We start from the raw sequence: 18,605 nt of genomic DNA on the forward strand, positions 1-18,605 counted from the left end.
AGAGAGCCACTGCAACCTTTTCCCTTACCATGGACTGCTCCGAGAAACGATACGAGTGCACGGGATGAGAGACGGCACTGCCTGTAATGATCCTCAGGCGGGAAGGATGAGTTCGGGTTGGACCCGTTCAATACGCTTTCCCTTTTTAACTACCTTCGAACTTTCCACTTGGAAGAAATCATTGGGAACGAAAGAGACATTTTATGACGACTTATGACATTTTCCCCTGTTTTTTCCCCTTCTCTCTTCTGATGCTCTCAAAAGCGCCAAAGACGGTGTGTTTTTGGAAATGTTGCTTTAGTCGGTAACGAGTTATGAAGGACAATAAAAGCTGTTTTTCGAGTACCACAAATACAAGTCTAGAGATTTGGATGCGATTTGGATGCGATAAATTTGACTTTGTGATAACCATGGTCTTGTGCTTATACCAAAATAATTTTCTAGTTGAAAGGTGGGTTACTCATTTGAATTGCCATTCATGTGCAATGGCATCATCATACGCAGGAGTATTAAACTCTCCACTGCAGATATGCGCCGGGTTGTCTCGGCTGCATGCGCCACTGAGGCACCAGATGAAGGGGAGGCGTTCCTTGAAGTTCCTTCAATACCACCTGCATGATGATGTATGTTGACTTGGAGTGGAGTCGCTGAGTCACGTGGTGGTCCGAGAGCCGTCGTCAGGCCAACAAGTAAACAACTCCCCCTTAGTCCCGCGTCCGAAATGATTTGGGATAATGTCACTTTTAGGACAAGCAAACGAGATCGAAAACCTCTCCCATCTCACTTTGCATACACTCTTTGCATTAATTGACCTTGCATTTTGATTTCAGCGGCTTCACGATGGACGCGCCCCTTACACCTACAACAAACTCGACTCTTAACATTCAGACGCCTCCGACTACTCGGCGGTACGACGCGTACGAGGTGCGGGCTGTTTCTTCCCAGTCCGAAACCGACAGCGACCCTTCTCAAGGATCGTCGCCTTTTGTTTCGACAATCAACGAGACCACTGTGTCTGAGAAGGAGAACGCGTCTCCTACCAAGTCTCGACACTCTCGTGTCCTGTCGGGTGCCACTCTTTCCCCCTTTAAAATCTTAACCGACCAAATGGAGTCTATCGAATCGAGAGCATCTGATAAGTTCGCGTCGCTCTCGCGTACCCCTCGCAAAAAGTCGCCCGAGAAACGGTTTCCTATTAAGGTCAGCAATCCGATCGAGGCGCCGCGCTCTCCTCTCGAACGAACGATGAGCATGGAGGATGTTGTGCGGCAGAACACGGGCCTGAAGCGCGCTATTGAGATCTTCGAGGACGACCAGAGCGACAATGAGGACGAGCACGACCTCACGACCGGCACCGTCCATGTTACACCTTCTGCCCCCATAGAAATGGACGAGTCGATGTTCCCTGACGACTCCATGATTAGCACCTTTAGCACATTCTCTGCTATTCCTGACATGACCATGTTTGCGAAATTGGGTCAGAGCCCAGACAAGATGTCGAGTTACGGTGGCCTAACACCCCGTGTCAGCGGCAACGCGAGTCTCTCGCCCGCACGAACTCCTCGTCCAATGTCCATGCACGAGACTGGCAACACAACCAACTTGCTAGATTTCACGGAATCTATGCGGTTCCCGCAGAAGACGCCTTCGAGAAACCCCTCGCCATTACGAACAGGCACGAACGTCGCTGCCACCCCATCGCGACAGCTGACCAACCTCATCGACTTTGATATACCCCCGATGCCAACACCCCGAAGCGTTCCGAGCATCACTCCCCGCGAGCTTGAGTCCTTGAAGTCAAACTTCCTTTCTGAGATCAGCTCACTCAAAGCATCTCTAAGCGGCAAGGAAGCCGAGGCTTTGTCTCTCAAGGCCGCCGTGGGGGATGCCGAGAAACGAGTTGGCGAATCGATGGAACAGCTTCGTGAGGAGCGCGCCCTGAAGGAACAAATTACCGAAGAGAAGGAGGGCTGGGAGAACCGTGGACGAGAGATGGAGAGCGTCCTGCGAAAGGTTAAGAGTGAGATTGTTCACACTGAAAGAGAGCGGGAGGAGTTGGAGCAAAAGTTAGAGGAGAGCGAGAAGAGGAGGGAAGCTGCAGAAATGATGCATCAGGAGGCGGAAAGTAAGATGGCGGGCATGCGAGCTGGGAAGGAGATGGACAAGTCGCCAGAGAAGGCTAGGAACCCCGGCGCCGGATCCAACCACGATGTTGAAATCGCCGTCGAACGAGTTGCTCGCGAGCTTCACGCCCTCTACAAGGGCAAGCACGAGGCCAAGGTCACCGCCCTGAAGAAGTCGTACGAGTCCCGATGGGAGAAGAGAGTCCGGGAGCTAGAGGGCCGCATTGAGGAGCTCGGCGATGAGAACGAGCAGCTCCGTATGGGACGCGACGCGACTATGACGAGAGTCGAGCCCAACAGTGCCGAAACTGATGAGCTCAAGGCCAAGGTGGTGCGTGATAGCGCTGCCATGAAGGAACTCAATGCCGATATCCAGCGCCTCGAAGCCGTTGTGCAAACGGTCCAGTACGACAACGAGGAACTCCGCGGTATGCTGGAACGGGAGCGCGTGGAGAAGGGCGAGCTGGTACAGCTGGCTGAGGAGATGATGAACATGCAAAGCGTCGTGGTCCAGCCTACTCCGGCTAAGCCTCAAATGCCCCAGATGCCGCAGGAGAGACAGTCTGAGGCGAAGACGCCCAAGCGAACCATGGAGCAGCTTAGGAGCAGCACTCGCGGCTCCGGCCTGAGAGCTCCCGGCTCCAGCCTGCGCGCTCCCCACGAACGAACCAAGAGTGCCGGTGGCCTTCCGCGTCCGGGCGGCGCTCCCCGCAGCGGTATCATGAGCTCCATCGAGAAGATGGGCAACTACCGACGGGGAGCCGAGTAGGCCAAGGAAGGCAGAATGGACGATAACGCGAAGACTCACGAAGACAAAACTGTATGATCGAATTTTGTTGTTGGCGAGCATTGGGTCCTGGTGGCGAAATCCGTCACCTGGACGTGGGCGTGAAGGGTATTCTTTTGGTCATATCATGATGTTGTGCGGCGTTTGGGAATGGGGACGGACTCTTGTGTATGATGGCATCTTCCGTCGTTTTAATTGATGATGTTTGGACCTATTATGTTGCCATTGCCTGAGTTTGAAACGTCGATCCTACTCGCAGCGAATAGAGACATGTGCACGACCAACTTTGTAACTGACGGGTATAGTTCATTTAACTAACGTCTGACATCCGTCAGAGATGTAATACTGCCTGGTAGGAGCAGTTGGATGGAGGTTTGTTGGAGTCCCTGTTCCAACCCGCGATAGAGTCGTTGCGCTCACGCCCATCCATTATTTTCATGTCATGGCAGCGTTTCATGCTTAAAAAATCCCAATCCCTTAGTTTCTGCCCCCTTTTCCCTATTCCTTTACAACCCGTAAGCCTTCTTGGCGGTTCCCCCAAAGATCATGGCCCGCTCCTCATCGCCCAGAGTCGCCATCCAGCACATGCGCTCGACGACGCTGTGCCAGCGGGGCCAGGCGTCCTTGGTGTTGACGGTGCAAACAGGCCAGTCGCTGCCGAACATGATGCGGCTGGGGCCGAAAGTGGCCAGGATAATTCCAAGCCAGCCAAGAGTGGACTCGAAGATGTGATTGGCGGTTTCATTCCTAAGGGAATCGGGCATCTCAGAGAAGCCACCCGACAGCTTCATGTAGGTGTGGGAGTCCTTGCTAAGAGTGTACATGGCGGTGCGCCAGGCAATGAATCCTTGGTCGGAGGTGAGGTTGTAGATGCTGAAGTCGGGTTTACAGAGGTGGTCTAGAGGAAGGCAGTTGCATTAGTTACGGGATATTGGGATAGGGATGCTAGGAGTGGGGATAGATAAGGGTATTCTTACTCAGGACCAAGGTGACCCGTTCCTCGTCGGGGACGCCGTCGTGGACACGGTCGACAAAGGCGACGAGCTCATCGAGTTGCTTCTTGCCACGTCGGTGTTGGTCCACACCGACCTCGAATACCAAGTTCTTACGGCCCAGCAGCTTGACGCTCTCAACAAAGTCATCCTCGAGCATGGTTCCGTGGGGCTTATCCTGCACCAAATATCGGAATCCCTTGACCTTGGACCACGCCTCGCCGGCCTCCTCCTTCACACGCTCGAGATACTTCTCCATGACAGCCACGCCGCTAGGCAGGGGGGCCCAAGGGATGATGCCCAGGCATAGCTTCGCATCGTCGGCCGAATGGCCTTCGCCGTCGCGGGGCTGGCCGAGGGCAACACGCTTGATCCAGTTGACCTCAGCAAGGGGGCCTTCCCACCCAGAGCCATCGGCGGCGCCAGACTCGAGGTCGTTCTTGCGGTCCGTCTCGACGAAGATGAAGCCGAGGAGAGAGGGGGCGGAGCTCGAGGCCTTGCGGTACTCCTCGACCGAGTGCTGGCCGGCAAGCGGGTTTTCGGGGGTGCACCAGGCGAGAGTGTCGACCTCGGAGGCTGGGTAGAGGTGGATGTGGGAGTCGATGATGGGGAGGAGGAGCTGTTCTTCCGCCATGGTTGCGGTTCGGGGGAGGTCGAGATTTGAGGTTGGGCTTTTGATGGATCGGTTCAGGATGGAATTAGCGCTCGCGAGGTAACGGCGGCGTGATTATCGGGAGTCCGATATATCAATCTGGGCTGGACAACGGGCAGTTGGATGAACAAGTCAAGTTGCTTTAGGCTGGTGGAAGTCGGTGTGAAACAACTGAAGGGAACGAATGGTACGCGACAAGTGGTTTCCCTAGGTACGGTACGGCAGCTACTGCCCACCCCAACTACCCCGCTATTATAGCCCCGCCCTTAACTAGAGGTTGGCTATCTACCTAGGTACCGTAGGTATGTTTTGGGAGCTCCGCCGCTGTGGCTCACCCTCTAATTACCCCGAAGTAGCGAAGAGCACAGTGGGGAGCCGGCTCTGTACTAACACGACGAGAAGTGTAGAGCAACATCTACTTACGGACCGACGAACAGACACATTACTAATACTACACGAGGAACAAACTTGGGATTGCGTCACGTTCATGGGCATCAAGGATTCTCGGGTCATGAATAGATTCAAATCGTCCTCTATACACTGACAACTACCTAATAATTGACTTGTGGTGTGCCTTGTGATATGTGGCTAGTCTGGACCACCTCCATCGTTGGGTCCAGTACTACATCCACAGCTTGACCATCCTGGAGTTGGAATCTCGTCCGTTCAAAGGCGGGATGAGATCTTCCAGCATTGTCCATACCGATCCTGTGGAAGGACTGTTTTGTCCTCCCAGCTCACTCAGGGGTTGGCAAGTGATATTATCCACGCAGGCGCGACAGGAGCCGCCGCATCTGCGGAGGGCCGCAGCATCGACCAATTGGGATCGCACGCATCGAACGCTGGGGCATATACCAAGGCCAGCTTGGATTGCCTTCCAGCGCCGTGGGCGTGGGCCGTAAAGCGAAAGTTTGTGCTGTTTACAACAACAACATGGGGCGAGTCAGCCCGGCGCAGAGTCGCAGCCAGGGTCTGCTCGAAGCAAGGAATGAATGGCGGCTGATTTTCCTCTCAGCCTTCTTCCGGAAAAATTGAAGTCCATCGATGATTTCTTTAACCGACGACCATGCCGTGACGACGAGAGCCGCCTTGCGGGACGGAAACGGGCTCATACTCGTCCTCGCTGGCGTCGCTGGAGCACAAATCGCTAGAGTCGTCGTAGCCACATCGTGCGCCTCCACAGTCGATCTTGACACGGTCGCCCTTGCGGGTGATGCCGTATCGCTCACAGGTACAGGTGCTGCATTCGGAGCCAGGTGTGCTGTAGCCGGAGAGCGATGAGTTGGGTGACGAGCTGTCTGAGCGGTACGACAGGGAGGAGCCGCTTGAAGATACGGGCGATGTGCTAAAGTCGGTGACGACGTCGTCGTCGAGGCCGGCGCCGCCGAAGCGAGCGGTGAGTTCTTCGATTTGTTCGTTGTCGTAGTAGTCAGACTCCAGGATGTGTTTGGTGGCATGAGGTGACATGGGCTTGGGAGCCTGGATCTGGGAATAGGACAAAGGTCGGCCCTTGGGGATGTCGACGGACAGTGCTGTGCGGTGGCGAGACGAGCGGTGCTCCTTATCTTTGGACGAGTGACGGGAGGAGCTCTTGCTGCTGGACTTTGACGACGACGACTTGGAGGACGAAGAGGACGACTTGTGCGATGATGACTTGGAAGACGACTTGGACGACTTGGAAGAAGACTTTTGCGAGTCGGTGGGAACGTCAAGAATGTTCAGTTCTCGGCCAGTGGTGGGCTCGACGGTTGAGGTGACACTGGGGTTGTGGGCAATGTGGTAGCCATCGATGATGTAGTAGTACCAGTATCGCTGGCCAGCCTCAAGAGTGGCGTTCTGGAATCGAAAGGTACCCTTCCAGGTGCCAGACTTAGACGAGGACTTGTCCTTGGAGAGCGGGAGCTGGCCAACATAGCCGTCCCAAGAGCCGAGAAGGTGGACGGTCTTGACGCCGGACGAGACGCGGAGAGAGAAGGATAATTGAATAGCCGACATTTTGGTTGTTGGTTGCTGATTTCAATGTTGTTGCAGATGCTGGGCGGTGATTTGGGGAATCCAATACTAGGGGCGAAGGGCGTTTGCGAGCAAGTGAAACCCACGATTTCTGTTATTAAGGTATGAAGCGTGAAGATGTGCAGAATAAAAAAAAATGATATCAGTGTAAGTGGGTATTGTCTCTAAGCTGACCAGCAACTTGGAGAGGGAGTGCGGCTGGAGATTGTCGTTGAAGGCAGGTTAGAGACAAGAATATTAGAATGGTAAGAGACCGGCTCTATGGAACTAGGAAACAAAAACAATAAGGGGACGGGGGGGAGGGGGGGAGAAACGCGGACTTGGGGATTGAAAAGCTTGCTGAAGAAGAAGAAAGAGAAAGGAAAAGTTGGGGGGTGCGGGTGTTGGCTGGATGTTATATGGAGGCGGCCAACTATCGCGGCCCGGTGGCGGGAAGGAAAGGAGAGGGTACCACCCAAAGGTGAGTACAATGTACAATCGGGGCCATGTGAGTGCCGGAGTGGATTCGAATTCAAATGCCCACCAAAGAAAGACGCAGACGCAGGCGTAGGCGTAGACGCAGGCGCAGGCCGACCATGCGGTGCGGTGCGGTGCGCTGCACTGCACTGCGGTATTCGTACAGGAACCCGACCTTTTTCCCCTGCTGGTGCTAATAAAGCTGCTAAAGCTGCTGGCTCCATCGGCCACCACCTTACGTTGCCATGGGCTGGCTGGATGCTGGATGCTGGCTGGCTAACTTGGGCGGCGGGCAGCTCTCGGTGGGCACGGGTCTGCGTGCGTGTGTGCGTGTGTGCGTGTATGCAGGCTTCTCGCAGCTCCACGCTCCCAAAGGTTTCTACCGCCGTCCAATCACATCCCCCGTGCAAGGAAACACCGAGTTCGCGGTGTGGGTGCCCGGCAGCGCTGCCGTCGCTCATCACACGTCCGGCGATGAAAGTCGGCGGTTAAGCAGTTGAAAGGTTGAAAGCACGGACGGGGATCCATCCACTCGCAGCGCCCTGCCGCTCTTGCCCCTCCCCAGCCGCGAGAGGGTTGCAGAATGTAGAAGCAGCGCAGCGGGGGTGGCCCCGGCACTTGCACTAAAACACCGCTACCGCGTCCGCCTCCGGCTGCCTCCAGGGGCCTGTCCACTCGCCTGGGCGTCTATTCTCCAGCGCTGGTTGGCCCGTGGCACCGCGGGGCTGGGTCCCCTCGTCACGCTGCAGCCCGGCCAATGGGCGGCCACAAGTCCACTGTGCACGCCGAAATCCACTGTGCACGGCTGGACTCTCCCGATCCCACGCCGGCCATTCAGGATGCCCTCCATCCTTTGTTGATGCCATGGGCTGGCTGCATCGTCTCTGCCTGTCTCTGCCTGCTTCTGCCGGCTCGTCCTATTCGTCCTATTTGCTCACCTGTCATCATCCTCACGCTAGCCGCTTTCTGCTAGTTGCAAAAAATCATGGATCATGCACGCCGCTCACATCCATCCTTGATCCGACCCTCTCGATATGCCCGTCATGCCCGTCAGTCGTCTTCATTGGCAACGCCCGAAATCCACCGCTCCGGGATGCGCCTGCAGCCATTCGGGGATCGAGCGAGTCGGAGTGTGCACGCCGCCGCAGTTGGCATGCTCCTGTTCATGCTGCCGTCTGCTCATCTGTCGCTCCCGTCAATCAATGACGCTGTTGGGGACAGACGTAATTAACCCGATACTGTACGCTGCGTCACGGCGCCAATCATCGTTGATAGCTCACAGCATTCGCAATGCACTCGTCAACAGAGTGTTATTCTGGTACTGCGGCCATATCCGCGACGTCCACACAAGCCGTCTAGCCCAGGTTCCAAGGTACACGGCCTATCCAGCGTTAGCCAGGCCCCATGGCTCTGTGGCTCCATGACTTTCCTTCCTTGGTCAAAGGACCAGCCGACGTGCTCGAGGCTCGCAGAATTCGCTCTACTGCAGCACTGCTTCTCCACAGTCCACGCCGAAACCCTGGTCTCTTGTTCTTGCCTCTACTAGCACGACCAGCCTGAAAAACATAGTTACCAGGGAAAATCACGATTGAACCATGCTCAGACATGGATGCAGTGGCCTTTGTTTCTGCGGCCCGTCCGCGTGTCTCCGAAAGCTGACCCTGTCCCACTCACATCCCTCGCCCGCCATCAACGCCCTCCACGCTGCCTCTCGGTCTAGTCCTCGACACCGTCCTCTGGTACCATGCATGGCATACACTTTTAGCCCCGGCGGGTATGTAAGATCAGTCACACGGTGCCCGTTTCCCACCGCTCGTGTTCCTGACCCTCATCCATCTGTCGTAAAGTCTGGCTCTACAAGAGGGGTTCCACGGCCTTCATGCCTAGAATGTCTTGGTCTAGCCGAGCCGAAGGGGCAAAAGATCTTCGGCGTCTTTGGAGGGAACTGGAAGCTGAAAAAGTATGGAGACCGTGGTGGAGTGGGTGGTGGGCAAGTTGACGCCCACGCGTATGCTTCTCGGCATGATGACCGCCTCGAGTAAGGCTCTCGATCGCGAGGAGGGCGCTCGCTAGTTGTAGGCTTGTGATTCCAGTTACCCGAGCCCCTCGCGCCAGAGATCAACCTCATCACTTGTGACGACTGCAACACACCGATTCCGGGCGAGTTTATCTTTCAACCTGAATGTGCAAATGTGCCTCGTCTCCGTCAATCATGGGGGACAGTAGGCGCTTGGTACTGTGATATCGACCTACGTTATCATGCGTGACTCGTAAGCTCAACATCGCCATTGCCGAGCGGCAATTCGTCCTGTAATTAACTAGATGTCCGATCCAATAATACCCGTACCCATATTGTAGCTCAAGACTTGGAGTCGCCTATCTCCAAACTTACCAAGTCATGTGAAGTTTACAGGTGAAGCCGTCAGGAGCTGTTAGGCCTGGTTCACGATTTTAGTGACATGATGAATAAACAGTAACACTTTTACGAGATATAACAGAGCACCGAATGCCCCGTACGTTGAAACAAGGTATTATCCAGATTATCCAGATTATAGCAACGTAGCATGAAGTCGTTACTCTGAACTCAAACCGTGCAGCTCGAATTGGTCAAGCAGCGGCATTTAGTATACGCATCACGTGCCAAGGTCCAGACCCTCATATACCACAATAGCGAGCCTCACTGCCACAAACCACCTACACAGGCGACAAACGCCTGCCATCTTCCGTAGTATAGTGGTCAGTATGCAAGCTTGTCACGCTTGAGACCCGGGTTCAATTCCCGGCGGGAGAGATCCAGCCACCTGTGTCACACAGGTTATTGAATATTTTTTTGGACTTTTTGACATTTGACACACGAACCTGCAATTTCCCGTCCCTGGAGTCTGAACGCTCCTTCACCGCGTTGCGGTGAGCCATCGTGAATAGGCAGCGACGTTAGATCGGCACTTGTCCCAATCGACTTGCCTATTTGAGGTGTCCTGCCGGCATGGCAATGACTCTTCTGCTGTTTGGGCTTTTGATCGAGACGAGTGCTTAGAAATGCAGAGGTTCTGAATGGGGCTTGTGAAGTTGTGTCTTAAGAACATCAACCCCAACTTGTGAGAGCTTGTCTGTCTCATTCTGCCTCCTCGAGCACACTGGAGGCAACTCTACCAAATCATTGGCGTCATTGGGTTATCAGCAAGAAGTTTCGCCGCACCATTCTCTCGTCGTAAACCCAGCCTTGCATCAGAGACGGGAAGCCAACATTTGTCGTCATGACGTCCCAAGATTTCACTGTGGATGACGCCCTCATCACCCAAGTGACGGCCTACGTCGAGCGCTACATGTCCAACTACGACGCCTCCCACGACTTCAACCACATCCAGCGCGTGCTCCGCCTCTCCCAGCACATCCAAATTCACACTCCCAACACCAGCCGGCCCCTCGTCACCCTCGTCGCGCTCCTCCACGACGTAGGCGACAAGAAGTACGTGAAGCCCGGCGAAGACGCCTCCCGCATGGTGTACACGTACCTCCGCTCCCTTGACGTGTCCGAATCCCTCGCCGAGGCCGTCCAGACCATCTGCCTGGGCGTCAGCTACTCGTCCGAGATCAAGGACCCCGCGCGCGTGCTCGCGCTCATCGACAAGCACCCAGAGCTGGCCGTCGTGCAGGATGCGGACCGGCTGGATGCCATTGGTGCCGTGGGCATCGCCAGGACGTTTGCGTTTGGCGGCGCCAAGAGCCGGACTCTGGAGAACACCATGGACCACTTTGACGAGAAGCTGCTGCTTCTCGAGGGAATGATGAAGACGGAGGAGGGACGACGGCTGGCCAAGGAGCGGACGGAGCGGCTGCGCTTGATGAAGCAGTGGTGGGAGGCGGAGACGGGTGAGCACGTTGTGTGAGGAAGTACCAGCTATAAAGACGGACGTTGGAAGACTAGAGGAAACAGAAAGCTACAAAATATAGAAGATAAATGACATAGGTTCAGATGGACAAAAATTTACTGTTTAGACCACTCCGTCAGCGTGGCGAGTAAGACGAATCTGACGCGAGCGAGTGCATCATGTCAGACGAGTCGGCAATTCTGCCGGTCTTACATCTCGCGCCTCAATGAAGGATGCGTCTCGTATAAAGAAGCGATCCCCTGCTGATGATCAAATCATTCCTCGTTGTCGGGATTGTTGATTTGTCCAGTGTTTGATGTACTGCTAGACCAAACTCTTCGACAACGGCTTTCACGAAACACCAACTAAACCATCACGACACGAAATTCACTTTATTCTGATACCCAACTTCAAAGACAATCTGTCCTCAAACTCGTCGAGTCACACACTTAACCTGGTCTCACCCATCCCAGTGTGCCACGCCGCCTCCAACAATGGACAAACTCCCCACCGAACTGCTCGTTGAGATCCTCCATCAACTCCCCATCCCCACTTGCAAGACGGCCCGCCTCACCTCCCGGACTTTCAACTCCATCCTCTCCAAGCGCACCTTTGGCGTCCTCGTCTCCTTCGTGGACCCGCACACGGCCGAGTCCACTCTCACATCTCTTTCGCAGGACCTCACCCGCCGGCGCCGGTCCATCTGGTCCCCGCGGTGTGGCGTCCCCGAGGGCTTGCCCCTCACAGAGCCATTCCTGCTGGCGCTCTGGGCCGGTGTGCGAGGTGAGCCGTGGGTTCCGTCGCGAGCTCCCGGCTCACCCAGGAGGTTAACCCTCAGCGAGCTACAGACGGGTCTCGACAGGGCTGACATGACGGAAGGCGTGTTGCGGCAGACGCTGTTCCGGTATGCGCTGTATCTTAGTTATCTCTGCGCAGACGATAAAGTCACCCCACATACATGGGTGTTTGACTTTCTCCTGCATCGAGACGCCGAGGGTTACGGTTTAGAAATTGATCCGTGGTTAGATGTGACCACAGCAATCGAGGTACCGATGTTTGCATATTGGGAAGGAAACTCGGGAGGGGACAAGGTTACTCTAAAGGAATGATGAATATAAGAGAGTGATTGGTCTAAAGCTAAGGAGTGCCTGGTGTAAAGGAATGATTATTTCAATGGTATTAATAATATATGAATACGTGTTGCTATCTATAGATGGGCGCATGCCTTTCCAACCGTGGGGGTCCTCATCCGCTTGAGTCCCGTTTAACCGTAACCAATTTGGTATGATGATCTGTACCAACGCCCCGTCGCTTGTGCGACCCCGAAAAATAGATGAATCCCAAATGCTTCGCTATCATATCGCGTCAAAGGAGTGTAAAGTTTTTATGAAATGCAGTAGGTAATGCTTTAGACGAGGTAGGCGACAGCGATGCCGACGACGGCCAGCAAGCCGCTCACGGCGTTGGCTGAGGCGCCGCTGCTCGGGACAGTGTCGAGGACGGAGATGGAGGTTGAAGCAGGGCTGACAGGAACTCGGGTCGCGGACTCGGCCCCAGTCGGGCTCCCCTTGCCGCCATCACCGTAGCCTCCATTGTGGCACGTAGAGCAGGTGCCGTTATGGTGAGGTAGAGGTGATCCACCAGAGGGGACAGGGACGAAAGTAGTGTAAGTGTGAGGCGGATTATAAGTCGCGGTAGCGTTTTGGGTAGGGTAGGCCGGTACAGTATAGGTGATGGTCCTGGTCACCGACTCGCCGTGCTTGGTCGGGTTAGGGTAGGTGTAGGTGAGACACTTGGTCGTGTACTGTCCCGGTTCTGTGGGCTTGGTCGTCTGGCCAGGCTCTCCCGGTACTGTAGTGTTATAGTAGACTGGCTTGGTAGTCTCTGGAGTCGGTTGAGAGTAGACGGTTGTGGAAGACTCGACGGATGAAGTACTGGTGTAGCTGGGCTGGCACGAGTCGGCGGGGAGAGTATAAGGTGTGTCGGCATAGACAACACACTTTAGGGTTGAGTCAGCTTAAGAAAACATCTCATCCATGGATACAGTCACTCACGTTCTTCTCACAGGCAGCGTTGCCGTAAGATCCAGGCTTCTCGTAGCAGCTAGCAACTCCACCGGCAGGAAAATCGCCGGAAAGGTTGTCTGAGCATCTTCCAGGCGTTCCGTTGCCGCTCTCGTCACATCTTAGGATGATGTCGCCGCCCAGGCAGTAGTTGGCGTTGGCCATTCCACAGACGTACTTTCCATTGTTCTCTGTGTACCCGGCGTTGGCCGCGGCCGCGGCGGCAACAATAAGGAGACTGGTGGTCCGCATTATAAGTGTTGGTGTTTTCTGTTGTTTAACAAGCGAAGGGATATATCGACAAACAGTCAATACTAAGCGAAGCGAATGTCGATCGTGTGCTGAGGTGATGGATAGCCAGATGAAAGATCAGGCAGAGTGGTCCTTATATTCCCAACGTCTGGTGGTCGGCCCGGATGCTTAGTTCAGTAAGCAAGACGTCTCGCCCAAGCTAGAGTTGCCCTCTTCACGACAGTCGGGACCAATGGCGGCCGCCTCATTGCAGGGCTGATAAGACGACGGTCTGGTGGCTGGAGAAAATGGCGAAACCGATACGAGGTGCGGGATGTCGAGTGAGCGAACGTGGGTCGCCGTATTGCTCACAGCCACTGCCAACCCTCCCTCCCAGTTCCTAAAAAGGAAACCCTTTAAGGCGGACGCCGTCTAACGGGCTTTTCCATAGTCGACAGAGCTGCTGCTTTCCCATGTTGGCGATCCGCCACAGAGCCTAGACCCGTTTCCATATGCAGGATCCGGTCCCCGCGTATGTCATCGTCAGAATTTCGGTGGGTCTTTGAGGAGGGCTGCGATCAGCCACAAGGAATTCGGGGTTACATGGCGAACGTGTCGGGCCCTCTTACTGCCGACGGCCGGGAGTCTCTGCCGACGTGGCGATTGACAGGCTGCCAGCGACTCACGGGGGCATTGCTAGAAAGCCACAACTCAATGTTTGCTGATGGGCGGGGGCGATGTCAGGCCCGTCAGCGTTGACAGGGCTATTCTTGGGATATGGCCTTGTCGCTTCAGGTTAGTCGACCGCCATGTGCCGACCGGCGCTTCCGGGTACCGATTCGGTCGATCCCGCCACATTACTGGCGCCAAGCCCTACCGGATCCTCGAATTCGCCTTCGAATTCGCTGGAATGCCCAACGGGTGACAAAGGCAGGGTCCGGGATGACCTCATCGTGAACGCTTTTAGCAACCGAATCCTGGGTCTGGGTCCCGAGATCCTGGGTCCGAGGTCTTCCCTGGGTCTCCAGGATTAAGATTGAGAGATCCAGTGCATCGTTGATCGCGACAATGAATCCATATCCCTGTCGCCGTCTTGACTCGGCTGGTGACTCAAGCAGACACCAGAGACTGGAATATTCGGCCCTCTTCCAGGCGAAGCATTCGTCATTGTGTGGTGGCTCGTCACCAATGAGAGCACATGTTTAGCTTGCATTCGTAAAAAGCCAGTCATCGACAGGGCTCGTGTTGACGCCTTGGCGGCCACAGTTTCTCCCGAAAAAGAACATCTCTAGCCCCAGCGATCCAGTGACAGCGGCTCGCGAGCTTCCGTTCAATGATGGCGGCCGCCCAAAGCAACGTTGTGTTGAGAGGGAGAACCTTAGCCCAGATATTTGCGTCCACTCCGACGGTGGCTTGACCTCAGCCTCAAGGTTGCACAGGCCCATGTCTCTCCCCAGCCCCAGCCACATATTGTAACCCCACCAATGTCCAGCACGCGTCCATCCCACCAAGTGAGCACTGCCGCGTGTTTGCCTGCGAGGTTCGCCAATGTTAATAAATAGCACACGGGCCTCTATTGTAATTGTAGTCGTCAGCTCTTTGGCGTGGAGACCGTACATCAATGGAGCTTCCCCTCAAAATACGTAAGCGCATTCGACCCGCTTCGAGATCGAGATGTTGTCATGCGAGTATCGGCAACGACTCACTCCGAGAGCGACTCAAGAAGCCGGCAATACGAGCAGTGAGCACTCGCCCCAGCGAAATCGTACCTTCTTGTCTTGTAGTAAAATTTTCCTAAGCATGACAAAGGCGTGGAAATATGTATGAGGTGCAAAATGACATTTTGGCAAAACATACGACGACGGCAGGTTCGTATATCGGCAGCCAAGCGATGTTCCCCGCGCCACCGGACTTGATCGTGGTACGATTGAGCCGATGAGTCCACATCAATGTGATCACTCTAGATTATTCGCTATAGCGGAACAGATCGGGCATCACATGAATCTTCGACGGCCTGTAGGGATCTGACTCCCCTTCAGCCTGGTATCCAGGGTGGATGATCATCAAATGCGCCTCCATCGCCATGATGGGATACGTATGAGCTAGTGGGGGGTGCTCAGGCCATGTCAGGCTGCGTGAAGGCGATGAAGCATCCGTCAAGACAATTTGAAGCGTGAGGCCCGACGTCCAAGTGCCTAATGGAGTTTGGACAACTAATATGGCGACGTAGAAGCGGAATTCCAGCAGCAGGGTAACAATGATTATGGAGTAAATCAACATATTGGACATGCGCAAGGGGTCGTATTTGAACCTAGGCGCCGGTAGATGCGACGAATAGCTAGCCATCATCTTGATAGTGACAGGATGCGAAATTTTGAATATCCAAGCTAAAGCAAGGCTTCTGTGGGTGTCCTTCTAATTACGGAGCTTCGAGGCCCAATATTCAGTCGCTCAGCCGATGCATGATGCAGGTTGATGCACATTCCCCGCTTCGGCACCATTGGTAATTATGTAACATCGCCATTTGAGATTGTTGCTACCGGAGGTGTTGTTTCGGATGCTGATTCGGTCCGTTGGGAAAGCAAGTTGAACAACATCACCATGGCGCATAGTGTAAGGTGAGGGGCAACAAAGGCCCCAAATATAGGTGCTGCAGTATGAAACACTCTCGGTCGATTCCTGCGGGTGTGCAGGAGCTGCATTGCATGGGCTGCGAAATTCCCGGTGAGAGCGCTGTATGGTGATCTGCGATTATGTGACACAGACGAGATGCGTGTGGACAGCGTCGGGTAGGTGGCTTTGAGGCGGTTTTGAGGCGGCGAAACCTGATGGCCGGAGGGCAGATACCGGTACTGCTTTGACCTCGACATAGACACCACTCGCTCGTATTTGATCAGTCGATTGAGAACAATGGACTACCCCGCACTCGTGCATGAGTCTGGGAGGTGACAGAGGCCAGCATCAAACACCAGAAAGACTAATAAGACAAGAAGCAAAATGCAGGGACTCGGGAACTCGGACAGCTAGTGGTCGAGCGGAAAGACAGTGGCGCACTGGACAAATCAGCGGGCCGAGAGCGTGTTTGCGGTGCGGGATGCGGGACGCATGAGGCGATTTCATGTCTCACCTTCTGCTGCAACTCCATCTCCCGCCATCGGCCATCTATCAGCAGTACCGGACAGGACGGCTCCAGGTGCGGGCCGCCAACCTCGACCCCACTAGCGCCATGATGGAATGCCAGATCCCGTCTGGAAAGGGATGACCCGGAGGAGACAATGGTCAGTCGTACCAAAGGCCCAGTTGGAGGTATGGTTGCAGCCACCAGTCGTAGCGAAGACCAGCCACCCGGGGGAGGGCTGGATGGCGAGTCAAACCACCAGGAAAAAAGGACCTGCCTATCTCATGCTAAAGGTCTGGCCGCGCCGCTTTGGATGGCTTGCAGACGTGCAGCGGCCTGTTCTGATTCGGTTCATGGCCCTGCAAAAGAAAGAGGGTCGGGAGGAAGGGCGAGCAGGAATCGCCTTGTGAGTGGCCTGGCACAATGTCCAAGTCTGCAGCGAGCGAGCTGCAGAATGCAGTTTCCTGTTAGCGGCATCCTCCCGGATTGTGTCTCCGACTCGGCCTATTCGTCGGGAGGTGTGGTCTAGGATGCTTCCTGTAGCGCCGCTGAGAGCACGAGGTGAGATGGATTTTTTTCCCTCTCGCGTCTGCTAGGACGATATGGTCTGCGACGGGATGGGGGCGAGAGGGAAGAGGAGGAGGGGGAGGTTTGCAACACCCACTCACACCTTCAGCCAACCATTGATTCGCCCTCCATTTATCCCACTGCAACTTGCATCACCAATGCGAGAGATGGTGCGGGGTTTGGCCGTCACCACGGTCGCAGGTTGATCGAGACGAAAGGAAAGCTAGACAACCGTCACAACCCTCAAGCCAATGGGTGTTCATCTTCCCTTGACTCACCAAAGCCTCAAGAGGCTGTGGAGGACGCCTGCATGATACAAATGTAGATATTAGGGGCAGCGCGCTTAGCAGATATACGAAGCCAGCCAACATGGATGAAGCCCGCAGAGTCGTCAGCCAGTGTTCACCATTGATGAGGAAAAAACAAGGAAACATTCAGCCAGCCCAATCCCATGCCATCCCAGGTGTTCTCTTTGCGCTCCGCTCCGCTTCCGTCCCACCAAGCTACTACTGGGTCCATGCCTTCCGAGAAGTAGCTTTCCATTCCCGGGGAGCGTACGGGTCAGTGGTCAGGCCAATGAATGCATTTACCTGCACCAAGACTTCTCGCTTGGCCACCCGGCGCAACGCAACGCAACCCGCGCAGCCCGCCAGCCCGCGCAGCACGCCTAAGTCCATTTCCAAACAGGGCGGCGGAGACGACACTCTGTCCCATCGCAGCTGAAGGCGTACATACATCCGGGCGTCCATCCACTGCATGCGCATGCAAGCAAGACCCAGTGTCGCTTTGGTGCGAGTGGAGTGGGGGAAGCGCTCCCCCTGCTGAGTTGCGTCAGTGCTGAGAGACCCCACTGGACCATTCGCTGCCCGGATTACCACTCAGCACCACCCGCGCTGGATCACTCACTGGACAACCCACTGGATCACACACGGCGACGGGAGCTTTCCAGGTTCCCGTCCGTCTGCTGTGACGATGGCTGAGTACCTCCCTCCCTACCTCTGGTGGGTGGCCACTGCGCTGCACTGCTGCACCGCTGCACCGCGGTGGAATGCGAAATGCATCTCACTGAAACCTGGAACCACCAAGACCACTGAGGCCACTGGTTTCTAGCGCTTCCAAGGTTCCATATGTTCCGTGCTCCTTGTCCTAGTTAATGCCACCTCCAACTTCCACCTCTATTACCCATCCATCGCCCCCGTCATCCATCCGGATTCAACTCCCTCTCGCCATTGTCTCACCTCGATCTTCGCTCTCCGCCGTCGAGACTTCAACACTTGTCCTTTTTCTTTGCTCGACTCGATACCCACCGTCGCATCGCCCTGCCATTTCTTTGCACCGCACCACACCGCGCCGCCGCGACCATCAGCACTCGCAATTAATTCCCCTGCGACCGCACCGACGCCAACTATGTCTTGTCCGCCCCTGCGTTCGCCAACATCGTGATCTCGGCGGAATCCTGCCCAGCGCAACGTGTTTGGTCACTCTCGCATCCGTATCGCCCCGTCGCCAGCTGGCCGAGACTTTGCCACCACCGCCAGACGACATCGCTTGCCTGCCCTGAATGTCTCGGACCGCCATCTAGCCCCTCGCGCCCATTGTTCGCTTCATCGACTGGCCTGCGCCAATCTCGCCAGACGTGCTTCTCGATTCGACAGAGCAGCCCCAGCATGCCCACGGCCACCTGCGGCAGCCACGACATTGTCGCAACCCCTGCTTGCTAAGCGGACCACC

General features: G+C 55.3%; 8 protein-coding genes and 1 non-coding gene across 9 annotated transcripts; 6 read left to right on the top strand and 3 right to left on the bottom strand.

Moving 5' to 3' along the window:
* Window positions 1-840: 840 nt before the first annotated feature.
* BGZ61DRAFT_351285 (uncharacterized protein) lies at window positions 841-2,892 on the top strand (the record flags this gene model as incomplete). The annotated part of the gene is made up of 1 exon (XM_046240320.1): window positions 841-2,892. The coding sequence occupies one exon, from the start codon at window positions 841-843 to the stop codon at window positions 2,890-2,892; it is 2,052 nt and encodes a 683-aa protein (XP_046104626.1).
* A 524-nt stretch (window positions 2,893-3,416) lies between these two features.
* BGZ61DRAFT_477584 (uncharacterized protein) lies at window positions 3,417-4,536 on the bottom strand (the record flags this gene model as incomplete). Its single annotated transcript, XM_046248919.1, has 2 exons — window positions 3,417-3,808; window positions 3,888-4,536. 2 exons carry the CDS (start codon window positions 4,534-4,536, stop codon window positions 3,417-3,419), a joined length of 1,041 nt encoding a protein of 346 aa, XP_046104627.1.
* An 812-nt stretch (window positions 4,537-5,348) lies between these two features.
* Window positions 5,349-6,549, bottom strand: BGZ61DRAFT_577015 (uncharacterized protein; the record flags this gene model as incomplete). Its single annotated transcript, XM_046256238.1, has 2 exons — window positions 5,349-6,142; window positions 6,227-6,549. 2 exons carry the CDS (start codon window positions 6,547-6,549, stop codon window positions 5,608-5,610), a joined length of 858 nt encoding a protein of 285 aa, XP_046104628.1. The 3' UTR covers window positions 5,349-5,607.
* Window positions 6,550-7,887: 1,338 nt separating this feature from the next.
* Window positions 7,888-8,229, top strand: BGZ61DRAFT_477586 (uncharacterized protein; the record flags this gene model as incomplete). The annotated part of the gene is made up of 1 exon (XM_046248920.1): window positions 7,888-8,229. One exon carries the CDS (start codon window positions 7,888-7,890, stop codon window positions 8,227-8,229), a length of 342 nt encoding a protein of 113 aa, XP_046104629.1.
* Window positions 8,230-8,618: 389 nt separating this feature from the next.
* Window positions 8,619-9,065, top strand: BGZ61DRAFT_477587 (uncharacterized protein; the record flags this gene model as incomplete). Its single annotated transcript, XM_046248921.1, has 1 exon — window positions 8,619-9,065. The coding sequence occupies one exon, from the start codon at window positions 8,619-8,621 to the stop codon at window positions 9,063-9,065; it is 447 nt and encodes a 148-aa protein (XP_046104630.1).
* A 677-nt stretch (window positions 9,066-9,742) lies between these two features.
* Window positions 9,743-9,814, top strand: BGZ61DRAFT_t114. The gene has a single exon. It is a non-coding gene; the product is annotated as a tRNA-Asp (tRNA).
* BGZ61DRAFT_450989 (uncharacterized protein) lies at window positions 9,815-11,042 on the top strand. Its single transcript, XM_046245781.1, has one exon. It carries the CDS (start codon window positions 10,281-10,283, stop codon window positions 10,911-10,913), a length of 633 nt encoding a protein of 210 aa, XP_046104631.1. The 5' UTR covers window positions 9,815-10,280; the 3' UTR covers window positions 10,914-11,042.
* An 80-nt stretch (window positions 11,043-11,122) lies between these two features.
* BGZ61DRAFT_450991 (uncharacterized protein) lies at window positions 11,123-12,051 on the top strand. Its single transcript, XM_046245782.1, has 2 exons — window positions 11,123-11,806; window positions 11,854-12,051. Exons 1-2 carry the CDS (start codon window positions 11,390-11,392, stop codon window positions 11,863-11,865), a joined length of 429 nt encoding a protein of 142 aa, XP_046104632.1. The 5' UTR covers window positions 11,123-11,389; the 3' UTR covers window positions 11,866-12,051.
* A 252-nt stretch (window positions 12,052-12,303) lies between these two features.
* On the bottom strand, window positions 12,304-13,210 carry BGZ61DRAFT_477590 (uncharacterized protein; the record flags this gene model as incomplete). Its single annotated transcript, XM_046248922.1, has 2 exons — window positions 12,304-12,894; window positions 12,950-13,210. 2 exons carry the CDS (start codon window positions 13,208-13,210, stop codon window positions 12,304-12,306), a joined length of 852 nt encoding a protein of 283 aa, XP_046104633.1.
* Window positions 13,211-18,605: the final 5,395 nt, after the last annotated feature.

This window comes from Ilyonectria robusta (genome assembly GCF_021365365.1).
Source record: "Ilyonectria robusta strain PMI_751 chromosome Unknown BGZ61scaffold_9, whole genome shotgun sequence".
In the NCBI taxonomy this organism is placed as follows: Eukaryota; Fungi; Ascomycota; class Sordariomycetes; order Hypocreales; family Nectriaceae; genus Ilyonectria; species Ilyonectria robusta.

Bases quoted from the DNA above. Each gene is read 5' to 3' on its own strand.
- BGZ61DRAFT_450991 (XM_046245782.1), top strand. From the start codon at position 11,390: ATGGACAAACTCCCCACCGAACTGCTCGTTGAGATCCTCCATCAACTC.
- BGZ61DRAFT_450989 (XM_046245781.1), top strand. From the start codon at position 10,281: ATGACGTCCCAAGATTTCACTGTGGATGACGCCCTCATCACCCAAGTG.